The sequence below is a fragment of the Armigeres subalbatus genome, chromosome 1 (genome assembly GCF_024139115.2).
Source record: "Armigeres subalbatus isolate Guangzhou_Male chromosome 1, GZ_Asu_2, whole genome shotgun sequence".
NCBI lineage: Eukaryota > Metazoa > Arthropoda > Insecta > Diptera > Culicidae > Armigeres > Armigeres subalbatus.
The window spans coordinates 295622612-295643282 of record NC_085139.1 but is presented as its reverse complement, the minus strand read 5'-3'; the positions used below and the strand labels follow the sequence as shown (position 1 = coordinate 295643282).

At 41.3% G+C, this 20671-nt stretch overlaps 1 protein-coding gene and 1 long non-coding RNA gene across 2 annotated transcripts in view; one reads left to right on the top strand and one right to left on the bottom strand.

The window, feature by feature from the left end:
• The window catches only part of LOC134207759 (uridine phosphorylase 1), a 137091-nt gene that overhangs the window by 104093 nt on the left and 12327 nt on the right, over positions 1-20671 (bottom strand). Inside the window, exon 2 of the mRNA XM_062683632.1 lies at positions 2901-3180. Within this exon, the coding sequence (XP_062539616.1) occupies positions 2901-2950 (50 nt within the window). The 5' untranslated portion in view covers positions 2951-3180. The remainder of the gene's footprint in view (positions 1-2900; positions 3181-20671) is intronic.
• On the top strand, positions 4283-4809 carry LOC134216018 (uncharacterized). The gene is made up of 3 exons (XR_009980438.1): positions 4283-4425; positions 4492-4610; positions 4671-4809. It is a non-coding gene; the product is annotated as an uncharacterized LOC134216018 (long non-coding RNA).

Sequence of the window (20671 nt, the reverse complement as noted above, 5' to 3'; positions counted from 1 at the left end):
GTTCCTCCAGCAATTCCTCCTACAGTTACTCTAGAAATTCTTCCGGAAATTCCTTCAGAAGCTCATCCAGAAATTCCTTCGGAAGCTCATCCAGCAGTTCCTACGAAAGTTCCTCCAACAATTAATGCGGAAGTTTCTTCAGCAATTCCTCGTGGAAATCCTCCGGAAGCTCCTACATAGATTTCTCCGAAAGTTCATCCAGGAAATATTTGAAAAATTCCTCAGGATTTCTTTTGAAATTTTCTCGGCAATTCTCTGGAATTTCATTGGAAAGTTCTACAGAAATTCCTTAGTAAATCTTCCGGAATTTAGGTGCGAAATGATCTAAAATTTTATTGATAAATTGTTCGCTTCTTCGTTTTCTTCCTTGGAAAATTAGGCCGAAAAGAAAACCCGGAGCAGATCTAAAATATCGTGCATATATTGCAATTAGCTGATCACAAAACTTGTTTTATCATTTCAGGTACTGAATTCTCGGCGAATGTATACTCGAAAATATTATCTACCTGCGGTCAATGATAGGGTCAGAGTATGCAAAATGATGTTTTTGTCTACGTTGGACATTACAGACAAGAAAACGCGCATACTATCGGCAAAGATAGTTAAAAATTATGGAATTTCATTCGAAGATCGAAGGCTTGAAAATGGTGGCCAGAATCGTATTCCGATTGAGCATATCAAATATATTGAAAACCATATAAACTCATTTCCGGCGTACACTTCACATTATGGAAGGGAAAAGTCATCATGTACCTAATGTACCTAACAGTGATCTAACCATAGCTAGAATGTTCAGGTTATATGAAAAAAAAAGTGTGCCGAAGACAATCATGAGCCTGTCGAGTACGATGCTTACAGAAAAGTGTTCCGAACCTTCAAGCTGGGATTCCGGAGACCAAGTAAGGACACCTGCCTCGAATGCGACAAATTCTCAACACAAATAAAAGGCGAATCCAATTTAGAAGAAAAAAATAAACTTCAAGCTCTGCACGATGCACACCAAGCGAAAGCAAAAAGATTGTACGACGAGACTGACCCGCAGGCAAGCTGGCGGCCATTATCGCTCGCGGAAAACTGGATAGATCAGGGCTGCCTAACGTACGGCTCGCGGGCCGAATGCGGCCCTCGACTCCATTTTTTGTGGCCCGCGGAGTGTAGAAAAAATAACCTCATAATCCGCCAGTTTTTCTATCTGGCTCGAAAAGCACTCTTTTTTTTAGAGATGGGATTATAAAATTTTACCGGAAAATTATAATATATTAATTTTTGTTTCCCACCTGGCCAATGGGACAAAAGAAGATTAATAAATATTTGATCCAGCCTAAATGGAAATGTAAATTGATTGTGCGCTCTACCTTTGAAGTTCTATCAACTTTTGTTTCCTACCTGGGCCGTTTCATAGAATGCTTGGATTCAGATTTTTTTCCTTCAATATATCAAAACTTTCCGAACAAAGTAAACAGACCGGCCTTCTTTTTTTAAACGTGATCATAAACTTCTTTGGCCAATTTTTATTGAAAACGCGATGTTCCAAGTCAACTTTTTGTGTCTTGGGGTCGCTTAGCTTTGCAATCATTTCAAATTCAAATGAATGGTTTTGCAGCGCGACCATTAATTTAAAACTTACATATTTAATAATCTATATAATCTATATAGATAAAGCAAGACCATGCTGAGGGTGGCTGGGTTCGATTCCCGGTACCGGTCTAGACAATTTTCGGATTGGAAGTTGTCTCGACTTCCCTGGGCATAAAAGCCTCATGATATATTAATGCAAAAATTGTAACCTGGCTTAGAAACCTCGCAGTTAATAACTGTGGAAGTGCTTAATGAACACTAAGCTGCGAGGCTACTCTATCCCAGTGTGGGGATGTAATGCCAATAAGAAGAAGAAGAAGATAATCTATATACATATCTATATTCATAAATACGAGTTTCTGTCTGTCTTACCCTTATATATCGGAAACTACTGAACCAATCGGCGTGAAAATTTGGTTTGGTTGCAGAGGTTTTAGGTGCCGCTAGGTTGCGAAGGCCGCTTGAGGTCCTTCGTTGCTGAGTTGGTTAAAGCACCAGTCTAGCGTACTGAGGATCGTGGGTTTGAGTCCCATCGAAGGAAAGTGGTTATCTCTAATACATTTTTCAAATCAATATCTTCAACATAATGTACATATTCACATACAAGTTTCCAGAACATTGTAAATTAATGTCCAAGTCGGGTAGTTTAATACCCGGAATATAGGCAATTAACTTTTATTAACTTTGATTGAACTACACCCTTTAATATTTTCATTGAAATAGTGACATCATGCTCGTTTGGAGACACGTTTGACAGTTCGTTTGTAGACAGAGGATTTATCTTCGCTCATCTATAGATTCCACTATCTATAGTTTACCCATGCATACGATAAACACCTGGAAGCCCATAAGTGATGAATATTATTTTGATCCATTGCATCACACATGAGGCAATTTATGTTCAGCAATATGTTATGCGGCAATATGTTATGTTTAGCAATATGATATGCGGATGTCAACAAATAGAGGCTTTTTCGCTTGCATAGCTAACACCCGGTAATCGATTGATGAATTGATCCCTTTATTTACTATATTACGTTCCATATTGGACGGTTCATTGACTTGGGCAAAACGATGAATGCAAATCCGTGTTCCATTCTACCCATTACAGTTTGATTTGTTCAGTCATGTTAGCTTATTTTATGTTCTAATCGACACTCGTAGTGTTTATCCAACTCGGCAAAAACATGTGCTGAAAAAATGATTTTTTGCAACGCTTTGCAATTATTACAATTTATGTATGTTTTCGCCTTCACATGACGATCACGACAATTGCCAATACTGGGTTAAACACCATCACGGTCAAAAGTTGTATTACTTACTCGTCTCGCTCCTCCTCTGACAGTGATGGATGATAGTTCCAAGCCGACATCCTTCCTTCGTGAGGTCCTAAATTGATGCTCCTGATTCTGATTATGCGTTAATGTTAATCTTCTCTTCCACACGAAAGATATTCTATATCACTTGCACTGTCACAATCTTGAAACTACTTAGTTAGCACTTCTTATAACACTTATACATTGATTTAAAAACTATAAAAAAACTCCCAACAATGATTATTCCTTAACGTGTTGAACTTCAGCAATATGCTTATGCGGTTTCCTGTATAAAAAAAGAAATAAAATTGTATAAGATTAGTGATGAAGGCAGTATTATTTCTTTCTTCTTGTGTGCACTGAAAAACTATTAGGATTTATTGCACAATAAACAATGCGCTGAGTTTGATAGAAAGAGGCCTTGTTGTTTACATCTCAATCTTTATCCATTCAAAGAAGTAATCCAAAATTACCAAGTTATGAAAAATGTGCTGTAAGTTTGCTAACAGAACAAATTGCTATAACTCAAACTAGAGTTAATCACCGGTCCGAAAATCTTCGATGGCGACTTGGTTCAAAAATTTGCTCAGGCTCCCATTGAATTGATTCTGAATATATATTCTGGATTTTTTGTGTTTCTTTTTTTTTCAATTCTTCCAGCGGAAATTTTTGGGATTTTTTAGAGGAAAGCCGCGAGGCTTGCTAGGGGAAATTCTAATTCTCGTTGTGGTGAGGCGGCACGCTCCTCTAATTTGCACCATTTATTCCGCCGACCCGCAAACGGTAACTTTGCTCAGACAACGTAATCGTGTTCTTGGATTAACATTTTCTTGGAAGGAACTCCTGGCGCTATCTCCATTATAATCGTAACAGAAAACGTCACCGTCCCATCAGCAATCCGATTATCTGGGAAGTTCAAAAGGCCGAAACAAATTGCCTACTTTTTACCTACTACGTCTCAAATCTGACCCACCATGCTTCTCCATTGAAATATGAGATTTTTTCCGATTGGGTGGGTCGCCCGCCATACGACTGAACGGTCTCCACTCGGCATGGTGGTTTTGTGGGCGAGAAGAAAAAAAAACGAAAGGATTGCACGTGTCACTTGGCGTGAACGGGTTATGCTCTTCCATTTTTGACACGGGTGTGAGAATGGGAAATGTCTACCGGGTTTGGGTATGGCAACCTCGAGTAGAGTATGTTTTGCATTTACTTGCTTTCCATTAGGACGATTTGTTTCCTGGTAGGTACGAAGCAACAATGATATATGAGAATCACAATTAACAATGACGTTTTATGAAGTAGATTGAGAAACAAAGCAACCCGTCAGAGAACTCGGCCATTCCTTGAGAGGGTAATTGTTTCAGTCCTTCGTTTTCTTTCAAAAATGAATGAATGATAAGCGAATAGGCTCCCTTCCCAGTTTGGTGATTTTTCCAACAGTGAATACGCATGTTTGCAAAAATAATCGAATTAGTTTCAACACAGTTCTGTACATTTTTTTCCAATCCCATCAGCAATCAACTTGTTGGTATACATATTGGAACTAAACCACCTCAAATGCCCGAATGATAAACTTTATTTACTTTCTCTCTAGTAGTCATCAGCTGTCTGAAATTAAATTAATCACGTGGTCGTCGTCTCACCATATATGGATGGACGATTCGAGAAGGGAAAGTTCTACGCTTTCGCATATTTACATTTCATTATGAACAAGTGAGGGTGAACCGCTCTATGTTTAAACTTTCTCGTTTCATAACCGAAGTTGTGTTTCAGGAGCAGGCTGCGTATGGTTGCCACTACTGTGGAATGAGTGCATTTCCTGGAATTGAATCATTTAAGTGAACATCGAAATGAAGGCGAACATTCCTATTGCGCTGAAAAAAAGGAGAAGCACTATATTGAAGCAGAAAACTATGACTACAGGCTTCCTCATATAGAGGAGTTTACAGCAAATACCAAACTGTAATTTCAGTATCGATTGCAATTTAAGTGTTTTAGTTCCTATTGTCCCCATTAGTAAAGATATCGACATGGTCCAGATGTGTGAGTCGTCTTCCTGGCGTCTATGATTTTCGACCGGCAAGCTATGATAAGAGGCTTCATTCTAGCGCATTTTCCATTGGGGACCACATTTTTCAATTCAGCTGTGTAACACAAATTGAAATGCATCATCAGAACCGGTGCCCCCCGCAATTGTAGCTTTTTGTAGCTACTAAAAAATAATTGTACTAATGTACTGGATCACTTTTTACGCGTTTTTTTTCGTGACAATGTTTATGCGTTTTTTTGCAGATTTTGGGATTTACGCGAATTTTTGAAACATGAACCGCACAGTTTGCTGTTGAGATACCGGTGAAATTTATTGAATTCTCTAAAATGAGTTAAACGTGTACTTCAACCCCATTGACTCAGTATTGGTTTAGGTGAAATTCATGCACAGGTGTGCAGATTGTTTCTTTCGTGTGAAATCTTTATCAAGAGATTCCACCCTTGTTTAAAATTTTCTCGGAAATTTCTTTAAAATTACCTCGAAAAAATTTCTTACACTTTCTTCTGGAAACTATTTTGAATTTCATTTATTTCGTTCGCGGAACTTCCATTTTCCATCTCACTGAACAATATTCATCTCATCGCAAAACAAAGAAATACAGCACCAATTTCGTCGCTTCTTTTTGCTAAAACACCACTGCAGTGGTGCACTGGTGAAAAAAAATCACAAAAATAAGTAACAAAACAAATTTCTTTTTATTGCTTTGTTTTTGATGGGATGGATGGAGTGCCGAATCTTTCCCCTACATTTCATTCAAAATTCATTCATGATATATATTTCATATAAATTTTAAAGAAAAATACATTCAAACTTTGGAAGAAAATTTATTAAAATTTAGATAGGCAAATCATTTTAATTTGAAAAAAAAAATCATTTAAGCTTCGAAAACAAATTAAAATTTCGGAAAAAAGTTTATTCAAATTTCAAACCAACATTTATTCATATTTCGGAAGTAAATGCATTCAAATTCAGAACAAAAGTTTAGCAAAATTCCGGAGCAAAATTCATTCAAATTGCGAAGCAAAATTGATACAAAATTGGAAGGGAAATTTATTAAAAATCAGAGAAAACTCTTTCTAATTTCGTTCAAATTCGGAAGAAAAATTTCGATGAAAATTAATTTTAATTTAGGGGGAATATTCCGTCAAATTTCGAAGGAAAAATTATGCTTCAATGATTCAAATATGTAAGGAAGATTCATTTTAATTTCGGAATAAAAATTATTGAAATTTGAAAAGAAAAATCATTCTAATTTGAAGAAAAATTCAATCAAATTTAGTAAGAAAATTCCTTCAAATACGGAAGGAAAAGCATCTATGTCCCAACGAACGTGATGGCGTGAAGGATGAGTTCTATGAGAGCCTTGATAAGGCCTACGGAGAGTGCCCAACAAACGATGTAAAGATTGTCATCGGGGATGCAAATGCGCAGATCGGAAGAGAAAGTTTCTTTCGCCCTGTCATTGGTACGGAAAGCCTTCATTCCGCTACCAATGATAATGGTCTGCGACTTGTAACCTTTGCTGCTGCTAGAGAGATGGCAATCAGCAGTACCTACTTCGCACGTAAGAATATCCGCAAACACACCTGGCAACATCCGAGTGGAGACACTTGCTCACAGATAGACCACGTGCTGGTCGACGGACGACATTTCTCGGATGTTATAGATGTAAGGTCCTTCAGAGAAACATCGACACGGATCACTACCTTGTAGTTGCATAAATTCGGGCGCGACTCTCCAGCGTCACGAATTCACGAAACAACAGAACGATGCGTTTCAATATCCAACGCTTGTCAGTTGAAGGAGTTGCTGAACAGTACCACCAGAACGACGAGCGGATAAGAGATGCCACCGGATCTGGCGACGTCAACAGATTGTGGGAAAATACCCACGAAGTTGTGACTACATCAGCGCAAGAAATGTTAGGCACTGCACAGCGACGCCAACGAAATGGTTGGTTTGATAAGGAGTGCCAGCGAGTGACGGACGAGAAAAATGTTACTAGGAGCCGAATGCTAGTGACTCGTACCCGATCAAACAGAGGGCGGTACAGTGTAGCAAGGGCAGAAGAGAAACGAATCCACCGCAGAAAAAAGGCAACACGAAGAGCGTGTGATAGCTGAAGCGCAGGAGAACATGGTTAGAAACGTTGAACGATGAAAATGAAGATGTATCAAGGAGCAGGATGGACATAGTCGGCGATGGCCAAGCTGTCGAGCCACCAACGCTGGACGAGGTTAAGAAAACGAGCTGAAAAACAGTAAAGCTGCTGGGAAGGACGAGATCCCGGTCGAGCTTATCAAACACAGAAGTGAGCAGCTGCATCAATCAATCCACTACATTATCCAGAAAATATAGGAGGATGAAGAACTGCCTGCCGGCTGGTTGGATGGCCTCATATGCCCAATCTATAAGAAAGGGCCCAGACTATACTTACTTACTTATGGATCCTGTACACCTCCGATGGTGCAAAGGGCCGACTTGAAAGATCTCCATCCTGAGCGTTGCCCAGCTATCGCTTTAACCTGTTGCCAAGTTAGATTTCGGTCGACTTCTTTTATTTCTTTATTGAGGCTTCGCCGCCATGAGCCTCTGGGTCTGCCTCTGCTGCGATGTCCCGCTGGGTTCCAGTCTAATGCTTGTTTACAGATTTCGTTTCCGCCCCTACGTAGAGTGTGGCCGACCCAGCCCCACTTCCAATCCTGAATTTCTGTTGCTATCGGCCTCTGGTGACAACGACGATGGAGCTCGTTGTTTGAGATCCAGTTGTGAGGCCACCAGGCCCGAATTATATACCGCAGGCATCTGTTAATGAACACCTGCAGCCGTTGAGTGTTCTCCACTGATACACACCATGTTTCGCTAGCGTATAACAGCACAGATTTCACGTTAGAGTTGAAAATTCGTATTTTGGTGCGTTCACTTATCTGCCTGTTTTTCCAGATATTTCTTAAACTCGCAAAGGCAGCCCTTGCTTTCTTGATCCGTGCGCCTATGTCGATCTTGGTACCGCCGTCTGACGCCATTTGGCTACCAAGATATTGGAAGCTTTCAACATTCTCCACTGGTTGCCCGGCTACTGTGAAACTGGAAGGAGTCACCGTGTTTACATCCAACGATTAGGTTTTGTTGACGTTGATGACTAAACCTGCCGAAGAGAAGCGCTCGGCAAGGTCGTTGAGCTTACTCTACATATCAGAGCGCCGTTGCGCGAGGAGTGCAACGTCATCAGCCAATTCGAAGCCGTTTAGGTGCTCCATGGTTATACTCGAGTAGACGAAAATAGCTCAATAATATCAAATGTTGATAAGATAGCAAAATGAGATATGGACATGATTGATATAAGAGATAAAAGATCAGACTACCATATCAATATTTTGCACTAAAATATCATGAGGATATCAAGATATGTTATTTGTAATAAGTGATCGATATCAAGTGCCATTAGTTTGTTCTTATCCATAGCATATCTTGATATTTAAATGATATTTCGGTGAAATTTTTTGATATTGTTGCCTGTTCTTTTATCTCTTATATCAATCAAGTCCACATCATGTTTTGTTATTCTGTTCATTGCTTCTGCCCGGGTAGGCTGCCATAACAGCCCGCGGTTTGGTTCACTGTCAATCGCATCTACCAGAATCTCATCGATTACGATGAGGAACTGTAACGGTGATAGAATACATCTTTGCCTCACACCAGCTACGACCCGGATAGGGTCGTGCAGGACCCCATTGTGCAGCACTCTACACGAAAAGGCCTCGTACTGTGCTTCGATGCGGCCGATGATTTTCTCAGGAACCCCCTTGCATCTCAGGGCGCCCCACATATTCTCGTGATTGAGACGGTCGAAAGCTTTTTCGTAGTCAATGAATACCAAGTAAAGGGATTCTTGGAATTCGTTGACCTGCTCCAGAATTATGCGGAGCGTGACAATATGGTCCACACAGGATCTTCCAGCACGGAATCCGGCTTGCTGCCGCCGGAGAGTTGCATCGATCTTCTCCTGAATCCGGGCTAGGATAATTTTGCACAGAACTTTGAGAACGGTACACAGCAACATAATGCTTCGCCAGTTATCGCATACAGTCAGGTCACCCTTTTTGGGCACCTTCACTAAGATACCTTGCATTCAGTCGACCGGGAAAGTTGCGGTGTCCCAGATATTACGAAATAAACGATGCAGTAGTTGAGCGGATGTCATGGGGTCAGCTCTGAGCATCTCGACTGATATGCGGTCGACCCCTGGGGATTTATTCGATTTCATGCTTTGGATGGCTGTTTGAATCTCTAGCAGTGATGGAGCTTCGGTATTGACGCGTGTTATATGTTATATGTTATATGTTATATGTTATGTCGGATCCTAGGCAGATCATGCAGAGGTGGTGATGGCCTGGCTGGTACTTGGAAAAGTTGTTCGAAGTGCGTTTCAGCTGGTCTGTTGGGTTGGTCAATAGCTGATCATTCGCGTCTTTCACAGGCATCGTTGCATTCATCTTCGCCCCGCTTAAGCGTCGTGAGATATCGTAGAGGAGGAGAATGTCCCCGGTTGCGGCGGCTCTCTCTCCTTCGTCGGCCAGAGAGTCTGCCCACGCTCGCTTGTCCCGTCGACATGAGCGTTTTACTTCCTTCTCAAGAGCCGCGTATCGTTGACGGGCTAAGACGTTGGCTCCTCTGGTTTTCGATCGCTCTATCGCGGCTTTGGCTTCTCTTCGCTCCTCTATCTTCCTCCAGGTCTCATTGGTGATCCATTGTTTTCTCTGGGTGCGCAGTTCGCCCAGATTGTTCTCGCTGGTGGCGATGAAGGCATTCTTGATGGCGGTCCATTGGTTTCCACGCTGTAACCTTCCGGAATATCTGCAGCACACGTCTCCAGTTCTTCAACGAAGGGCCGTTTCACCGTGGCATCTTCCAGTCGGCGTGTGTTGAATCGTCGTCCAACTCTTTCCTCCTGCCGACGAATCCGCGCAATGCGCAGGCGTATTTCGCCGATGAGGAGGTGATGATCGGACGCGATATCGGCACTACGTTTATTCCGTACATCAAGAAGGCTCCGTTTCCATTTTCGGCTGATGCAGATGTGGTCGATTTGATTTTCTGTAAAGCCGTCACGGGAGACCCACGTAACCTTGTAAACCGGTCGATGAGGGAAGAGCGATCCCCCGATCACCATGTCGTTATTATTAGAATATCAAACACGATTTTCTGTTGGTTCTCAGAGTATATTGGTCATTAGTTTCCATCGTCATATTACATTAACAAGTTATTCTACATTATTGATATATAAACATAATTCATAATTAAACTAGTATATTCCAGTGACTCTGGCAACACTTCTACCAATTCTGGTTTGTTTTGATTAGGGATCCTACATTCAGAGATATGCGAAAGCGGCCATCTTGAGCCAATCGAGCATTGAGAACTGTCAAAATCTGAGCCAAATGAACATCGTTATTGTTGCAGATCGAAAGGTATTGCGATCTTGGTGAAATAGATTTTATGAAAAGTTTTATCGAATAAACAATTAGTTTTGCTTTCGTAAGTAAAAGTAGTCTAGTTGATGCTTTATATCGTGTTCATTCGTATTGCTCTTTAATTTTAGCGAAAATGCACTGCTAGAGAATAGACAAAATAATCAAAAAGTGTCTTCGGATGTAAAGTCATGTGCAAGCCTAAACATTTTTCACTGCGGCAAGTGCTGGCAGCGTTTGTTTACGAAAGTAACAGCGTTGCTAAATCGTCTGGAAAAGTATTCGCACATCTCTTAATATAGGATCCCTAGTTTTGATTACTCATAAACATTTGTAGTGCAATCCAATATTGCTAGTGATGTTGCATGCAAGTCCAGGGTGGGGATAATATTCTGACGTTTATTTGACAAGACGTCATTCAGTCTGTCATCCAAATTGTTTGTTGTGATCGCATATTCCGCGACGATCGCGATCACCTCGCGAAAAGTTTTTAGTTAATCCGCCGGGATTTTCGCGTATTTTAACACTTCCCCGCAATTTGGATGTTGAGACGTCCCAATAACCTTCGATGTGCGTCTCTCGGGAGGCCCTTGGTGAATGCATCAGCCGGTTGATCCTCAGAACGGATGAATTTTAGTTGTAATCTTCCTTCCTTGATGTGATCCCTTATAAACATGTATTTGATGTCCAGATGTTTCATTCGTTGGTGTGATCGAGGTTCCTCCGCGATACTAATACATGGAACATTATCTTCCATAATAATGAATGGAATGCTACCCACATCCAATTCTTTGAGGAATTTCACAAGCCATATTGCTTCAGTTACAGCTGTGCAAAGTGCAATAAGTTCTGCTTCTGTTGTTGACAAACTGACCGTTTGTTGTCGTTTCGTTGACCATGAAACTAAGCTTCCAAAAATTTCGAAAGCATATCCTGAAACCGATTTTCTATCATCAGGATCATTAGCGAAATCTGCATCCGCATATCCCTTGACAATGTGTGTAAGGTCTCTTCTCATATTTTATCATTGTATCCGTAGTCCCTTTCAGGTATCTAAGAATACGTTTCAAACCAACCCAATGAGCATCAGTCGCACAACTCTGATATTTACTTAGCGTATTGACTGCCGCGCTAATGTCAGGTCGAGACGTTAGTGTTAAATATTGCAAACACCCAAGCAGTTCCTTGTAGGGATGAGCAGTTTCTTGCTGGTTTGTTTTAGACCATTTTACATTTGAATCGAGCAGTGTCACCACAGGTTTACAATCAATCATACCGAAACGTTTCAAAATCTTCTCAACGTATCTTGATTGTGATATTTCTATCGTTTGATTGTCAAAATCTCTTTTAATTTTCATTCCGAGAAAATATTTGACCTCATCAAGGTCCTTCATTTGGAATAGCCTTCCAAGTTCTTCTTTTATCCAATCCAAATTTTCCTGATCGTTGGCTAATATCAGTATGTCATCCACATACAAAAGCAAAATAATTCCTTTTGCTTTGGATCTATATACACAACAATCACTTTCAAGGGGAGAAAATCCCAATTCTTTGACTGCATCGTCAAACTTCTTATTCCAATTTCTGCTTGCTTGTTTCAATCCATACAAGCTTTTATGCAAACGAACAGTCTTCGCTTTACCATTTTCGTCTGCTGGAAGTTTCATAAAAATATCTTCATCTAGATCACCGTACAAAAATGCCGTTTTTACATCCATTTGGTGAACAAGCATTTTGTATTCATTTGCAAGAGCCAATAATAATCGGACGCTGTCCATTTTTGCTACATGTGCAAATGTTTCACTGTAGTCAAACCCTGGGCGTTGTGAACATCCCTTTGCTACAAGTCTTGCTTTGTATCTCCCATCTTCTTTCCTTGTGAAGACCCATTTTGATTGTATTGGCTTGATGTTGTTTTTGTAGTTGACCACTTCCCATGTTTTATTATCGTCTAGTGATTTCATTTCATCGTCGATTGCCTCCCGCCAGTGCTCCCAGTCTTCCAGTAGTTTTAATTCAGTGATTGATTGCTGAATGCAATCATCAATAACTGGCGCTGTTTTTGCAGAGAAATTATGAAACGTAGTCTGTTTTCTGTTTCTCGTGCTTCGACGTAATTCTAGCTGTTTCTCTGTGGGTTGTTCGTAATTATCTGACTCCGATGTATCATATGCTTGTGCATGATGATCGTTTTCGACGATTTCTGATTCCGATTCTTCGAATATGCCATTATTTTCCACGGAAATCGTTTCTTCAGAATCTTCCCAATCCTCTGATGCAATTTCTTCTGGAATTTTGGTTTCCTCGTTGCCATATTTCTCATCGGTATTCTCTTCACAAGTTTCTCTTGTAATTATTTGAGAGAAAACCAAATCATTTGAACCTGCAGACTCACCGATATATGGTGTTTTCGATTCATCAAATACTACATTCCTGGCAATTTCAATTCTCTTCAAAGCGCCATTCCATAGCCTATAGCCATTATTCGCGTAGCCCACGAATATCAATCTTTTAGATTTGGAATTTAATTTTGTACTCTTTTCTTTTGGAATGAGTTTGTATGCTGTACATCCAAAAACTCTAAGATTTTTCAAGTTTGGGAGTTTTCCAAACCATTTTTCATATGGCGTCTTATTTTCTTGTAATGCTACCGTAGGGGACCTGTTTGTAAGGTATGTCGCTACATAAACAGCCTCTCCCCACATTTTCTTAGGTAACCCACTATCATGAAGCATTGCGTGTACTTTTTCCATCAATGTTCTATTGAAACGCTCGCTTACTCCATTTTGCTGAGGAGTATGCGGTACCGTATATGTCATCTGAATTCCTTTACTTTTACAGTAATTCTGGAACTCTCTATTCTGATATTCCCCACCGTTATCTGTACGAAATTTAGACAGTTTCTGACCGAAATGTGCTGTACTAAATTCGTAATATTCCTTAAATTTTTCGAAGACTTCATTCTTTGATTTCAGAAGATAAACCACGGCAAAGTGCGTAAAGTCATCGATAAATGTTACCAAATAACGATAACCATCATGAGTTGCTACCTCCATAGATCCACAAACATCGGAATGAACTAGTTCCAATGGTCTAGTAGACCTTGGCAACTGCAAACTATTAAACTTGTTTGCTAACTTGCTTCCCCGCAAGGCAACTTTCGCAAACATCTGGCAAACTGCCAACACTTTCTTCACCACAGTCGATACCTTCAACCATGCCATTTCTTACTAATTTCAGCATATTACTTTTGCCTAAATGTCCCAATCGTTTATGCCACGTTTCGACATTTATCTGGTCCTTTCCTACTAATGCTGAGGTTACATTGCCCTCTAACTCCAATTGCAAATAATAAAGACCATTTTCCATTATCCCATGGGCGATAACCTCCCCACCATCATGGATTACGACATCCTCATACATAAAAGTAACTTTCTTTCCCATAGAATTCACCCTTCTAACTGAAAGGAGATTTACATCTAGCTCCGGAATAAAAAGCACATTATAGAATTCGAGTTTCTTTATTTTGTTTTCTCCGACAACACTGCTCACTCGTACCTTACCTCTCTTCGTACCCCGAAGAGTTGTTCTGATTTAGCAGTTGCAATGACGACTGGCTTCTCCAATTCTTCCACATCTTCCAGCATTCGCTCGTCATTCACCATGTGGTCGCTGGCTCCTGAATCGACCACAAATCTCACTTTCCGTGATGTTTCACCGTTGCCGCTGGTTTGAGTCATCAGTGCATGATGGCGACTCGGGTTCTTTCCCTGCCATCGGGGATGTTGACATGCTTGTTGACCATTCCATTGTCCTTTCTTCTTCTTCAACGGGCATTTGTTTTTGTAATGGCCAGTTTCTCCACAGCCAAAGCAAACGTTCACGTGCTTTTTGTTCGACTTCAGTGCGACGTCATCGAACCCTCTGATCCGCCTTCCACCCATTGTCTCACCATCGATCATTTCTGCATCCAAATACATGCGTTTTATCTCACCTAGCGGTTTACGACACAACTCATCGTTTGGTAGCACAGTCAATGCACCCTCCACATGCTTAAATCGGTTTGGCATCGCAATAATTAGAGCATGGATCTTCTCCGCTGGCGTTAGTCCAGCTCGCATTCTTTCCAGCTCTCGAATGATCAGATCGTATTCATCAAACAAACGCTGAAGGCTATCAAAACGTTTATGTTTGAGATTGAATAGACGATCTCGCATCGTGATCATTGCTCCAGTTCCAACTTTCTGGTATGTGCTGACCAACACATCCATCACTTGCTTCGCATAATCTAGGCCAATCAATTGATTTAAAACCTGATTATTCACCATCAGCACTATTTCGTCTAAAGCGTCCATATCTTCTTCCATCCGTTTCTTCATTTTTTCTTTCCTCGCTGCTTCTTCTTCAGGTTTCGCTCCCGGCACCGGGTGGGCATATTCTTCTTCCACGGGAGTCCTCAACAGCGTATGCACCAGACGCATCTTATTGAGATGGTGCTCAATCCGCCATTTCCAAGCAGGGAAATTCGCTTCGTTCCCGTCGAATACGCACGAACGGTCTCCACGATAGAGCGCCGCAACGGACGACGGCCCTCGCTCAAGAGGAATGCGTTCCGTCTTGTTGTTTACTACTGGTTGACCACCAGCTAGTTCCCCATCGGTAACCCCGAGGGCAGTATCTTCCTTCTTTCCAGGCATCTTCTTCAACTAATCGCTTTAGAATAATAAGTTCACTTGACTCGACTTTCTACCAGTTAACCACTGGGCCCATAACCTATTAGAATATCAAACACGATTTTCTGTTGGTTCTCAGAGTATATTGGTCATTAGTTTCCATCGTCATATTACATTAACAAGTTATTCTACATTATTGATATATAAACATAATTCATAATTTAACTAGTATATTCCAGTGACTCTGGCAACACTTCTACCAATTTTGGTTTGTTTTGATTACTCATAAACATTTGTAGTGCAATCCAATATTGCTAGTGATGTTGCATGCAAGTCCAGGGTGGGGATAATATTCTGACGTTTATTTGACAAGACGTCATTCAGTCTGTCATCCAAATTGTTTGTTGTGATCGCATATTCCGCGACGATCGCGATCACCTCGCGAAAAGTTTTTTAATTAATCCGCCGGTATTTTCGCGTATTTTAACAGTTATTACCACAAAATTCTGCGAACAGCTCTCCGTTTTCGCTCATTTCTCCGAGACCATGGCGTCCCATAATGCGCTCATGGTTCGAGTTGTCGGATCCGATCTTCGCATTGAAGTCGCCCAAACAGATCTTGATATCACCCTTCGGAATTCTATCTACGACGGCATTGAGTTGACTGTAGAAGTTCTCTTTGTCTTGCAGATCGGCAGCATCGGTTGGCGCATAGCATTGGATTATAGTAAGGTTTCGGACCCGTGTTCTAAATCTGGCAACGATTATCCTTTCACTTATAGGTTCCCACTTCATAAGCGCAGAGTGTGCCTGGGCGCTTAGTAGGAAGCCAACTCCGCGATGCCGGGGAGCGTGTTCACCTCGTAAACCAGAGTATAGTAGAACTTGTCCCGACGGCGTTCTGTGTTCTCCAAAGTTTGGCCGACGGACTTCACTCTGTCCCAGGACCTCAAGCTTCATGCGGCGTGCCTCATTGGCAAGTTGTGCCAATTTACCCTGCTGGGCTAGGGTTAAAACGTTCCATGTTCCTATTCGTGTCCGTTGTTTCGCGCTAAGAGTCGTCGCCGTAAAATCAGTCCGTATTCTTTCATTATCGGATTCTCGAACAAATTGATGTTTCGGGAACAGTAGGTTGTTGGCCCAAGGTTCCCTATCCACCGGGATGGGGCTGCCATCTTAGGTATAGCTTCCGGGGAATAGCATTTCATACTCAGCCGCTGGATGCCAGAACAGTTGGAGCCGCACCTCCTTGGTGGACAGACGCTCGATCAGTCGGGTCAAATTTGTTTAAAGTCCCACCCAACACCGGGACTAGGCTAGTGCGCTTTGAGCGGCACACGGTCGCTTTGATAGGGCCTGCTTGGGGACACATGCAGCTTTTTATAGAAGTTCAACAGAGCCCACTGTCGAACCCCACCACATCCTAGGCAGACCCCACAGGACGCACCGTCTCACTCTAGCTGATGGCAGAAGGACAACAGTGCCCAGGCTGCACTACCAGCTAAGTACGCAACCCTTAGCTGGCGGTCAATTGTCATCGGAAGACCCGTGGAAGCGTGATTATTGGAACTTGAGAGAACCAGAGCTATTTGGCGAATACCAGGCAGGTTTTCGTGAGAGCCGATCAACGACGGATCAGATGTTTAACCTGCGGATAATCCTTGATAAAATCCGGGAGTACAACTTGCAGACTCACCATCTGTTCATTGATTTCGAAGCAGCGTACAATTCAGTGAAAAGAAATGAGCTGTGGCAGATAATGTCCGAACATGGTTTTCCGGCGAAACTGATTAGACTGATACGTTTGTGACCTAAGACGGATTGAAGCAGGGTGATTTACTTTCGAATTTATTGTTCAACATTGCACTCGAGGGCGCTATTAGGAGATCTAAAACAGATCTTGGGATCGCTTCCAATTGGTGGACAATCTGATATCTAAAGAGAGAAATGTTACTGAGTAGAGACGAGGGAAAGCACATTTGACCGAAAGTACCTAGTAAATAACAGAGCTACAGCCATAATCAGTCACCAGGAACCCTGCATGAACGAATCGTAAAACATCATCTCTCCCTTTTATTTATCATCACCCGATCGTGGATTAAGCAATTGCTATCCACATTGCGAGATCTCGATCAAATTGAAGAGATCAGTAGCCGGTTAATCGTTAAGCAGGAAAGACCTGGGCAATTTAAACAAGTTAAAGCTGATGAAGTTATGGTTTAACGGGTAATTATCTTCCATAGCCATGTTCTGAATCATGGAATCAGCAAAGTGTTTGTGATGGAGTAAACAGGAGATGATTTTGATTAAGCTGAAAGTGAAGACCATCTGAAATGTATCCCAACCAGTGATAAGCTGTGCTATAAGTGCCCCTCATTTGTCTTCTCTACTCAGGCTTTTCATTCCAACACTAGTGATATTAGGTGGTCCAGACTGAGGATGGTAGATTCTACTTTGGAGTGGCCGGTATTCTACTGACAGACCCAACATTTGTCCGGCCAAACCACCAAATTCTGCATGTCGTCGTGGGATACCCTGATACACTGACTCTTACCCTACAATAGGATTAAGTATTAAGCCATAGTCGTAAGTAATAAACTAATCCCCTTGATGTTTAATTTATGCTTTAGATTTTGCTATGCGATTTTGCTAGAGCTAGTTCAGTAGCCGCTAAGTTGCGAAGGCCGACGGAGGTCCTTCGTAGCTTAGTTGGTTAAAGCACCAGTCTAGCGCACTGTACTGGATTCGAGTCCCATCGAAGGGAAAGTACATTACATTTTTCAAATCAATATCTTCCACATAACGTACATATTCACATATGAGTTTCCATAACATTGTAAATTAACGCCCAAGTCGGGTGGTTTAATCCCCGGAAATAGGCAATTAACTTTGATTGAACTGAATAAAATCCTGTCAGATTATCATATTCTCAAAACCGAAGGGACTGAATTACTTGAATCTGTGAAACAGACGTTTAAAGTATCAGAACCTGGTACTTTAGAGTCTTGCAATGTTATGGAACACAAAATTGAACTTACAGATAACAATGCCATTCATTTAAGTCACCATCCATGGTGACAGACTATTAATAGAAAAGTCAATGAGGAGATCAACCGGTTACTGCACGTGGACATAATAGAACCTTCAAATTCTAATTGGGCTCTTCAGGTGGACCAAGTTCGGGGCCCTCGTTAGCCGTGCGGTAAGACGGCTGCGAGGCGGCCCTGTCCCGATGTGGGGATGTAATGCCAATAAGAAGAAGAAGGTGATCCCAGTTACCAAGCAGGATGGAGATATGAGGCTTGGCTTGGATGCTCGTAAGTTGAATGCTGAAACGATTGAAGATGCATACCCTTTAGCAAGTTCGATGAGAATCTTGAACAATTTAGGCATAAACCAAATATACTCTATTACCAATATAGTTCACTCTGGCTGATTTGAAGAGACAACGCATTCCATTTTGATATCTGAGTTTAAAAATAAAATTTTGAAAAATATAATTCAAATTTTCAAAAATTGTTAAATTAGTGTAATATTCGCAATTATCGCACCTATCGTTTTCTGGCGCTAGTCACCTTTTGTGACGCAAGATGGTGTGAATGTGCTGTCTCTTGCCTAATATATGGGGATTCAAGAGATATAATATATGGGTCTCTTGCAATACAAAATATTGCTTTTTAGACTTATTAATAGCAACGCCACTATGTCCGCATTTTAGACAGGGTCGTGAAAGAAAGGCTGTATGAGCCGTTTTTATATTTTCCTATCTGGACGATATAACAATCGCCACAAAACATTTAAAGATCATATAAAATATCTTAAAATTGTTGCTGATTGCTTAAAGGAAGCTAACCTCTCGGTGAACTTAACCAAATGTAAATTTTGCCTGAAGAAAATTAAATATCTAGGTTTCATTCTTTCAGAGGACGGCTATCAGCCGAACCCTGCGAGAGTCGCTGCGATTTCCAAGTTTGCTGGACCGCAAACTCCAAAGGAGATTCGCAGATTCTTAGGGATGGCGGGATACTAAGGCAACTTCATTCCGAACTTTAGCGGCATATCGTCCCCTATCTCCGACTTGCTGCAAGGTAAGCCGAAGAAGGTTAGGTGGAAAGATAAAGCTGAACAGGCGTTAATTAAATTCAAAGAACTTTTGATCTCCGAACCGGTCCTAACAAACCCGAACTGAACGAAGGAGTTTACCATCCAAACCGACGCCAGTGACGTGGCGATAGCCGGAATATTGACGCAGGAATTGGATGGCAAAGAACACATCATTGCCTATTTCTCGAGGAAGCTAAGCGCCTGTGAAAAGAAATATGGTCCCACTGACAAAGAAGGTTTAGCTCCCCTGGAAGCAATACAGCATTTCAGCTGTTATGTGGAAGAATCGCGCTTCACATTAATCCAGATTGCTCTGTAGTGACTTTCATCTGTAATTCCAAGTGGTGACCCAGTTCACGGTTGTCGCGATGGTCAGTGAAATTACAAGAATTTGACATGATCATCAAACATAGGAGAGGACGAGACAATGTAGTGTGCGACGCTCTCAGTCGTGCAGTTTGTGCTATTTTCGATGACTCGACCTCAAGATGATACAATGAGTTGAAACAGAAGGTCAGTGAAACTCCGGATAATTACCGGAACTTTATGATAGAGAGCAGGGATTTATACAAATTTGTTACTTCCAGATCGACAATCGATATGGTTTGTCTGGAATGGAAAGTGGTTGTACCACCTGACAAGCTAACAAAATTAGTTGAGGAAGAGCATGGGAAAATTATGCATCTAGGAACAAAAAAAAAACCTTAGAAAGAATTAAAATAAAATATTACTGGCCCAAAATGAAATCCGACGTGAAACGGATTTTGTCTAAGTGTGGCATTTGCAAACAATCACATTCGACAATTGCAACTGTTTCTCCAATGGGAGAACAGTAGGATGCATTACGGCCGTTTCGGATGATCGCAATGGATTATATAAGTGGTTTTGTCCATAGTAAGTCTGGAAACACTGATTTGTTAGTTTGTTTAGATGTTTTTTTCAAAGTATGTTCGTCTATTTCCTTTTAAAAAAAATAGTGTTGATAGTTTGTCCCAGTTAGTTAAATGTGAGTGGTTTCTCAAATATGGGGCACCAGAAGTGTTAGTTTCAGATAATGTTGTTACGTTTTTAGCCAATGAGTTCCAGCAATTATTGTCAAAATTTCATGTTCACCATTTTAAGAACAGCCGAAGGCATTGCCAAAATAATCCTGTAGAGCGGGTGAACAGGGTCATTCTAGCTTGTATACGCACGTATTGCCAGAGTGATCATAGGATCTGGAACTCCCAAATCCCCGAAATAGAATTTGCCATAAATAATACGAAGCATTCGTCGACAGGATTCAGACCGTATTTATCTATTATGGTGTATGGATATGAATCTACAGTTGATGAAAGGGATCATCTTCAGGATAGATGCACTTTTGATCCATCACCTCGTTCGAACTCGAAGTCGTTCAGCGCAGAAATGTAGTGTTGGGCCCAGTTCACGAAGAAGTATACTAGCTATAGAATGTCCGTTTTACTCGCACAATAG